Source organism: Sebastes fasciatus, chromosome 3 (assembly GCF_043250625.1).
Source record: "Sebastes fasciatus isolate fSebFas1 chromosome 3, fSebFas1.pri, whole genome shotgun sequence".
Lineage (NCBI taxonomy): Eukaryota > Metazoa > Chordata > Actinopteri > Perciformes > Sebastidae > Sebastes > Sebastes fasciatus.
In genome coordinates this window covers 2,029,185-2,039,012 of record NC_133797.1, presented here as the reverse complement: position 1 = coordinate 2,039,012, position 9,828 = coordinate 2,029,185, and the positions used below count along the sequence as shown (strand labels likewise).

Here is a 9,828-nt window from a genome sequence, read left to right as displayed (position 1 = left end):
ACTCTGTGAGTATGAGTATCTATCTTAGCTTTGTAAAGCAGAGCAGCAAGCACTGCTAAGAATATCTTACTTTGGCAACACATGGTCTGTTTTTCCAATTACCAACGGTAATAAGACAAGTTACAAATTCATGCTAAATGGACACAGAAACACAACGTGCATTGTTAATTGTTTTCACAGTAGAAAACTATTTTAGAGAGGAGTTTTCATTCAATAAACGAGCCCTTAACTTTTGGGCAGATCTGCTATTTGTGCATAAGTGACCAAGTTCACCTGTTTTTTTAATCTCTCAATGGCTGTTCAAAAGTAGCCGTTTAGATCTAAATCCCATACCACAAACAACACAACACTGTCTGTCTCTTGTCTCATAAAAGAAGTTATCTGTTAGGAAGTCTGTTCATCCTTTAACTTCAGTGTGTGTAAACAAATAGCAAAGCCTTATGAACGACTGCTTTCTCTTCCTCTTGCCTTCTGCTATACAAAGCCACGGGCATCTGTGTGTCTGTGTGCATGAAATCAAGCCCCGAGCTCAGTTTGTGTGTCTTACCACATGGCGTGCATGTATGTAGGGGGCAGCCGGGGACTGCTGACCGGTGTGCAGTTGTACGACCTCATTATCCTCTCCGCCAACAGGAAATTGCGGAACAAGCTCGCCACCAGCAGGTCCTGGCGAAACAACTTCTGGAACAAATCTAAAGATAGAATAGAAATGACCCATCACGTCAGAGACAGACAAGGGGCACTGAATGAATAAAAGGCGGGATTGCAAGTGAGGAAAATGGGGCACGGAGTGAGTGAATGGAAATCAAACTGGAGTAAAAGAAAGAAGTTTAAATAGAGCAAAGTGGCCACTATGGAGAAAAAGTAGCGTGTAAGTATGCTTAGAGAATATAGAGGACAGTGATATTCAGATTAAAGCGATGGGTCGTGGTCACATCCTCTTCAGCTCATTAGCGTATTCACTAATTCACTTTAATGAGGCCATGCCAATCCCATGCCGATCTCTGGCGTATGATTGTGACCCCCCCGTTTGTGTGAGAGAGTGAATAAGTGTGTGTGTGCGTGTGTGTGTGTGTGTGTGTGTGTGTGTGTGTGTGTGTGTGTGTGTGTGTGTGTGTGTGTGTGTGTGTGTGTGTACTTGTACAGCTATCTTTGTGAGGACCAATTTGAGTTTTAGACCTTCAGAGTGAGGACATTTTTGGAAAGTGAGTGGCCGGTCCTCACCTTCAGACAGACCTTCAAAGGCCTGTTTGAGGGTTCAGACTTGGTTTTAAGGTTCAGGTTAGGATAATGGTACGTGTCCACAGCCGCCGTCCTTTCCATGCTTCCCATTCATTGCCTATGTAAGCAGCCATGCAATGCATTCTGGTAACCTGGCAGTGCGATTCGAGAGATGGACCGTCACATCACCCGCTACTCATTTGAATAAAGTTGAGGTCTTGTCTACTTTAGGCAAATCAGGGGTGTCCGGCGCAACTCGCCACGTCTGGAAACTCCCGAGAAACTTTTAATTTTAAAGTAAACGTTGTCGATCTAAAATAAAGACTGATTTAGCAACTCTATGGCTTATTTCTAGATGAGTATTATAAAATGTTTTCAGAAACACATTTTGTTGAACTATTTCCCAAAATTTCCAAACAAGCCACCATGTTGGTTCCAGTTTTAAAGCTGGGAGCAGCAGCCCACGAGGAAAAGCGTTCGTCCAATCAGGTGCCAATCGCCTCGTGTCAAGTGGCAGCTCATCAAGCATCCAATGCTGGGAAGCGAGGCGATCCCTCGCGATAAAAAACGCCCCTGTGGACACGTACCATTTGGGTTGGGGTCAGGCATTTAGTTGTGATGGTTAAGGTTAGGGTAAGGGGCTCAAGAATGCATTATGTCAATGGGTGTCCTCACAAGAAGAAGCACACGGCTGTGTGTGTGTCTGTGTGTGTGTGTGTGTGTGTATCTTGCGGATATTATATGAGAGACAGTGTCTGACAACTCCTGTGCCTGCTGTTAGTGTTCCACTGTTTAAATGTTGAAGTGTTTGTGCTACTGTGTGTCTGTGTGTTTGTGTGTTTGTGTGTGTGTGTGTGTGTGTGTGTGTGTGTGGATTAAGTGTGCAGTGCCTTCATTACAGGGATTCTCTGTGATGTGGGCTGCTTCATTAACAGCAGAGCCCCGGGGGTTTAAAAGGCTTTGGCAGCCATCAGCATTGTCACATTTCTATTCTAGCAGGGATACAGTTTGTCTCAGGGGAGTCTGAGAGAGTGAGAGAGTGTGTCTGTGTGTTTGTGTGTGTGTGTGTGTGTGTGTGTGTGTGTGTGTGTGTGTGGTAATGTGCTGCATACAAGAGACAGGTATACGTGCTGCATGCAAAAGATATCTGCTGTCAAAAAAGAAGAGTGTGTGAGTATTTTTATCTGAGCCTGTGGGTAATGGTTATTGTGAGTATGCATGTGTTGTCACCACCACGCAGAGTTTTGTTAGAGTGTGTATGTGTGTGCGAGCGCCAAATTACTGTTAAAATGATATCCCCTATTACTGTGCTCGACACTCTAAACACAATTAATCTCCATTTGAGGAGGCAACCTGCACTTGCTGCACTTCTGGCTTTTTATATCAACACCTTCCCTGTGTTCAACCACTAGGGATCTTCTCAAAGTTTCACTTTTGCTGATGCTCCACTACTGTTTTTACAAGGTGCCCTAATTTGGGCTCCCTGTGAGCTGAAACATGCCGGTCATTTAATTTTTCATCAAAGGCTGGACATGTTGAAATAACGAGTTTCAAAACTTTAGTGTGTCTTTCCAAGTGTGTCTTTCCTTCACCTTCAACACCAATAACACTAGTACTTGGGTTTTATTTTCATAGTTTCTATCAGTTATGATAACATTGTACTCAAGCAGCGGTGGATGAAGTACCTGAAAGCTACACTTGAGTAACAGTTCAGATATCTAACCAGAAAATTATTTTAGTAGAAGTCACCTGTTAGAATATAACTTGATTAAAAGCATTAAAGTGTCTGATATTTACTCTACTTAAAGCTGCAGTAGGCAGAATGTTTTTGGCATCATTTGGCAAAAATTCCATAATAACCTTTCAGCATATTGTAATTCAAGTGTTCTGAGAGAAAACTAGACTTCTGCTCCTCCTCATGGCTCTGTTTTCAGGCTTTAGAAAATCTAGCCCTTGACGGGAGACTTTGACCAATCACATGTCATTTCATAGAGAGAGCGTTCCTATTGGCTGCAAATTCAACGGAGGCACCTGTCAATCACTCGCGAACTCCGATCAAACGGTCAAACTAGGCAGCGCTGATCATATATGAATCAATATTCTGTTACTGTAATGACTATTTCTTGCATAAAATGTTTCCAGAATCATCTTGTAGTGTACTGTTTAGCTGTAAAATGAGAAGGTTTGCTCCGGCTGGTGGACGGGGCTTGGCTCAACTGATCTCAACACGGGTCACAAACTTTCTCAACTTTATCTAAAAACGGGGACCTGCAGAAAAAGGTTTGGGCACCAATGCCCTAACCCTAGAACCGTTGGTAAGCTAAGATTGTACAATCATTGTTGGGGGGGTGGGGGAGGATTCAATGAATGCTCAATTGGCTGACCATTCCTGTTTCTTGACTTTTTCTTGAATTTCTTTTGAGCGACGTCAGTGTTCCGAATTTCATCAATTACTTTGGTGAGTACAATGTTATTGTAGCTGATGGAATTGATGGCCAAAATTACAAAAATAAGACCAAAGTTGTAGTAAACTGGCAGTATTCTGTCAGATTGGAAAATAAAATTGATATTTGATTAAACAAGTTTTGTCTGTGTATGTAAAGCCTCACCTCTAGGCAGCACGTTCCAAGCGATTGTGTCGGTGATGGCTGTGAAGATCCAGTTGAGCTCTCCGAGGGGAGTGCGTCTGTCGTTGAGCCTGCCGGGGATCCTGCACCACACACAACATAACACAGATGGCAGTGTGTCAGCCGCGCTCACTGGATGTCCCATAGTTGACTAAGAGCACAACGTGGCAAGTATTATCACAACACATCTGAAGACATTTACATTGACAGGCACTTAGGCTCTTACCAGAGAGACTAACAATGAGTGCATGTTTGAATATTCATGCGTGTTTATTTGTGCGATTTTCATGATACTTGGTGGACAGGTGCAGTATCGGCCAAGGAAGCACCCATTACACTTTGGAGCAGATCCGAATCACTGGTCAGATACACGCATTATTTTTCATATATGGAAATTAGGGGTTAACTTGATTCACCTATGTATTGCAATTTTTTTGTAATGATTTGGAAAAAAAATGTTAATGCCAGAATTGATATATTTGCGGAGGCAGAAGGAAGTTACCGCCTTTATTGTTGTAGTCTGAGTAACGTGATGTCTGATTGTCCCGTAGCCTTAAACCAAAACAAACCGCAGCGAGCCGAAATGACACAGCAGAAAATGGCGGAGGGTCAGCATGGATACGACCTGCACCCTCCCATGTTAAGTCCAGCGTGGTAAACACTACACATCCAGTAAAGGATGGAAACACTTTGGGTTTCACACATTGACAGGAAAAGCAGAGCTAGACATCACGGCTAAAGCTGCATGCTAACTCTGTCACGGACAGGAAACGTTATCGTATCGCGGTAACTTGCGGTAAAGCCGGCCGTCACTCTCATCTCCGTGGTCAAATGGGCCGACACTACAACTGTAGAGCACCCAGATACTGACATTTATGTTCTCTGCATTCAAACGGCCCCGATAGAGCTGACCATGGATGGATAAAGAGAACGGAGCTGACGGGAGAGCTAGCGAAAGACTTGGCGAAGTTAGCAGAAGTATACACGTGTGACTACGTCTGGTTTTCAAAATAAGGTGTTAACAAATGAAACTATATATACAAAATACATCTATGGAAATAAGATTGATTGGATTATATTCAGCAGAAGTATAAAACATTACATATCCCTTATAAATTAAAAAGAAATGACCACTAACTTGTGAGGGAAATGTCTTTATTCTTTGACTTTTGGGTTGCTGGAAAACTTTTAATAAATGATTCTTTTCAATGGCTATATATCTGACTTCAGGACATCTCTGATTACATACATGCTGAAAATCAAACATTTTTACTCTATTAATTTAGAGATTATCCAAAGTAAATGTCCCTAGAAGTGTATGATTCAACATTTCCCCATTGTCTAGTGTTAAAAAAGTGAACAAAAATCACAATAAATTGTTATTTTGAATTACAATACTTGTAGAATGGCAATACTTAAAAATCGCAATACATATCGAATCGGTACCCAAGAATCGTGATAGTATGGAATCGGGAGATATGCGTATCTTCCCAGCCCTAATGGAAATGGAAATGGCCTTGGTGGAGGTCTTCGCTCTCCGAGTGCCCTTCTAATTCCTCATGTAATGTGTCAATACTGTATTATTATTTGTCACCACTACCCATGTCAGATTTGTATACTCACCATACTGATAGAGCAGTAGTGTATTAAACGTGATTTAACTATATTTTGTCCGAGGATAAATTGTTTTCTTGACTGTAGTGAAGGAACATAAGTGATTGAAATCTCATTACAGAAATGTAACATTCAGCAGTTGGCTGAGGATATCAGAAGTATTGAAAGACTCCTGAGTCTTAAGTGGCCATGACTGCAGTACAGTATGCACACAGCTGTGTAGCTACAATGTGTGTTAGAGGAACATGAACCCAGGCACCAAACATCCATTTTTATAGAACCCCTCCCGCTCACAGTCTGGCACTTCACATCAGACTAGTAATTCCGTGACCGGAGAGTGGGAGCACCACGGAAATGAGAGCAGAGAAATCTCTTTCAGACAGAGCCCAAGACGACATGGCAGTAATCACTGTAGCAAAGCCCAGAAAATCACCTTTACTACACCTAGGCGTCTGCCTCTAAAGGAACACTATGTAAAGCTGTGAGAGTAGACGGGAGGATGAGGGCAAAACAATAACGCTTGCTCATGTGAACAACTGGATCATTTGTGTCTGAGTAAAGAAAACAGGAGGATATGCTTTAACTTAATGAACAAATGTAGAGAATGTATTTGTGTATATTTGAGTATTAAATACTTGACAAATCTCCCTTTTAGGTACATTTTGAACGGATAAAAAATGTGCAATTAATTTGCAATCAATCCCCCCCTCCCGAAAAGCCCAGTATGCTCTGATTGGTCAGCTGGCCCAACGCTTTGATTGGTCAACCAAATCAAGCAAGGCCTTTCAGCAGCAGTGTTACTGTGGGGGAGGGTATCTCCCTTTGGCCTGGACTTTGGCCTTTGTAACTTTGCAGACCTTTTACATGAACAAAAAACTATATAACACACTAAAGGAAAAGCAAAAAGCACAAAAGCATAATAGGTCCTCTTTGAGCATGTTTTTTGCGAGCCAAAACTAGCATCCCATTTAATATTACAGTGAACCTGAATCATGGATGCACTTTGCTAACCAAGCTAGCTAGCAAGCGCTATCGCTGGCTGGTAACTTAGCGTTTGCTATGCTAACAGTGCTTGGCCCCGCAGGGCCTCGCTCTTCCCCAGCTCCACCCTCTCATCCAAATATGGTCACTGCTGTCTCCAAAAAAAGAAGATGGTGACGGCCAAAAGCCTCTTCACTTATGTACTAAGATCAGGGCTTCTGACAGATGTGTGGGGGATGGGGGGATTACTTAGCAAACTCTGAGGAGCGGCTTGTCATTATGAAAATAGCGCTGGTCCACCTTAACAGCCCACCTTAAGCGAGTCTGAGCTGAAGTTGTGGCTAACTTTGGGGTAACCCCCTCTGTAAACAGACTGTGGCAAGCAAGACACAGGAACTTGGCTTGTGTCTTGAGGAGTTGTAGGACTTCTTCACCAACTGCCTAAACCGTACACACACTGCACTGCTACGCTCACAGCTATACTGTTATCTTCATAACAACGACACTAGCTAATGTTATTCCTTAAAAGGAGTTTTGCTAATTGTAAAACACATTTTAGTTTAAAAATATATCTTAAAAATACATAATTCCCTGAGGTTTTGTCCCGGCCAGAAAGTCAATTCCGGCCCGGCAGGCCACCAGGCTTACAATACAGTGGCGGAAACCCTGAAAATAATAGGGGCTTGGTATGATTGGGTCTGTTACATTCATTGCACAACATTGACATGCTGAAGTGTTTTCTTCCCGGTTCTCTCCCCATCCCAGAAATGTCATCACCCACTGTCACTGCCAAACATTTTGTTTCCACTGTGGTTTTATTATCATTAGTTGGTGCACTGGAGCACTGCCAAGAGCATGTCTTTGTCTTGAGATAGAAGCATTAAATATAGTTATATACATATCTAATAATAACTGACTATGCTAATACTATATAATATTACATAACTTGCTTAATGTTAATCAATTAGAAAAGACTTTTACAACCTATAAGTAGCACCACAGTCTGGCAGCTGGCACGTAAAGTCGATCAGCAGCCCAATAAATGACATAACTATACACAGAGAGTCTGACCTTTCCCTGCCCTAAACCTCCCATTTCCATTTTTAAGTGACAAATAATAGCAAGCAGTGAAGCTCCTGGCAGGTACAAGCCTACTGTATAACCATGAGGGCTGGCCAGCTCCTGAGCACTTTGAGTGCTTGCCAAAAGGTGTTTGGCAAGTCAGCAGTAAGGATGAACACTCAGCAGTTCATATCCTTGCTCAGTATCCAGTGGAATATGTTTGAAGACGGAAAAGGATGGTGTCTTGGTGAGTGGATGGACAGATGCTGTTGATGGATGAATTTTTCAACAGGCTGGAAAAATGCCCTCAGAGGTGCTCAAGCTTGTGTCATCCATCAAAATACTTGCAATTTGTAATAACTTCTATGGTTTTAACCATTTTAGTTGTGCTACATTACTGTATACAGTATATTTACAGTGATACTTATTTAAAGCATCTTACTATTTTATAAAGCACCTCCTTATACTAATTTGAGAAGTGCTATCTATATGTAGCTTTGTTATTAGTTACTACTATTGATCTATTAACCAATGGAACGGGCGGTTGCTGAGACACTAAAACTCACACTCATGTTACTGAACTCTCCAAGTCACTATAGGCATAAAGTAGAAAGGTCAGACATAGGCCCCGTTCACACTACCTAATATTAGAAGTGTTCAGATCGAGAAGAGACTAGAATTACCGCCTCATGGTTGTACGCCTCCGCCAACCAGTCAAATTGCTGTTTACATCCATGTCTGTCGAAAATGTTATCATTTTATCCTAATAGACTTTTGTGTGAAATTGTCATAATAAGGATATGAATTCTTGAGTTATGGCAAAAACGTATTTTATGAGGTCACAGTGACCTTCACCTTTGATAACCAAAATCGAATCAGCGGAGCCCCGTCACTTCACAAGACACGAGAAACCTCTGTTGGTCTGGAGGAGCTGCAGCAGTTATTTCTGCACAAACGTCCACTGTACATTCACTAGATATTCTCAGAGCTAAACTAACTCTTCTGCAGTGTGGAGTGTGAGGGCATGCACGTGAGAGGTGGAGATAGAGAGTGAGAACGAGCACGGTGTGTGAGTGAAGGCAAGCAGAGGAGCAGAGTACAGCAGAGACTCCGGTCCTGGAGACCAAAGCTACGGTCTCCCCCGCGTCCTCCGATCGCGGCCAACACTGTTTAACAGACGGGCTTCACTAGATACAACCAAGAGGTTTTGGTGCTTCCGTGTAGTTTGTATTGGAGTCTGAGTCTGAACAGCGTAGCCACAAGCGAGCGCGCATGGGACACCGACCCGCAATGATTTATACGTGTAAGAAGTTACAAACAGTCCCTTTAAAGTGTAAAAAAAAAATTTATTCTTAAAGAGCACATTTACATAGTCAATAGGACCTATTGATACCATGGATACTGACGGGGCAGAAATATAAAAAGGTGCCTTATGGCGCCCAATGCCTCACGCCCAAGTCTAACCTCAGCTGGATCAATAAACAATCTGAATATGTCTAGATACAAGAACAAGGTCACAAAGTCCTCTATAAAAGGGATAAGCTGTTGCTCTTATCTAGAGCAAAGAGCCAAATGTCGACCACCTCGAGGGTTGCTGCTGTATAGCAGACTCTTCTGGTGGACGTCTCTGTGGAGCGAGGACATAAAGTCTCTCATCACGGGATCAATAAAGGATCTCCTCGGCATTATTATTAACGCTGAGATGCCATCACAGTGATAAGACTCCTTAAATAATGGAGTATAAGTCTAGATACCACCCGTTGAGTCAAGCACAATGTCAGACACCACAGGGTCGACCCCGCCCACAGGGGGCTGGGGACTCACTGTGAAAGTCTCAGAGGGAGGCTGTGAATAAGGATCAACCCACCACACTTGTGTCAGCCCTGTGAGAGATGAAAAAGAAGGGATGTGAAGAAAAGACTGTGTGCACTTGAATGTGAGGGACACAGTGAGAGATGCTGTAGCTTGAGAGAGATCCAAGTGTATTGTAAGCAGCTGAAATCCACACGCTGCTAAGCGTCGTGACTCTCTCATCTAAAAGGCTTTTGTGATTGAATATGGCCAGAATGTGTGTTGGATGTATGTGGGAAGCGGAGACAGAAGGGTGCACAGATGGAGGAGAGACAAAGGAATAATCAAATTAATAAACAAATCAACAGCACACAACTACTCAATGCTGGCATTATGCTGAATACATTTTGCAACAAATGTTTGTAATATTTCCAGGGCGATGAGTGTTGGATACAAGCTTTCCAACTGTGTGTGACCTTTAAAGGTGTACCACGTGCCCAATGAGTGGTCAGTGAGTGTAATGCCGAGTAGC

General features: G+C 42.6%; 1 protein-coding gene across 8 annotated transcripts in view; it reads right to left on the bottom strand.

The window, feature by feature from the left end:
• Positions 1 to 9,828, bottom strand: part of rptor (regulatory associated protein of MTOR, complex 1) — a 270,013-nt gene that overhangs the window by 112,245 nt on the left and 147,940 nt on the right. For all 8 annotated transcript variants that reach the window (XM_074631008.1, XM_074631011.1, XM_074631009.1 and 5 more), the window contains 2 exons: positions 3,831 to 3,931; positions 548 to 692 (listed from right to left, as the gene is read on the bottom strand). In XM_074631008.1, the coding sequence (XP_074487109.1) occupies positions 548 to 692; positions 3,831 to 3,931 (246 nt within the window). The remainder of the gene's footprint in view (positions 1 to 547; positions 693 to 3,830; positions 3,932 to 9,828) is intronic.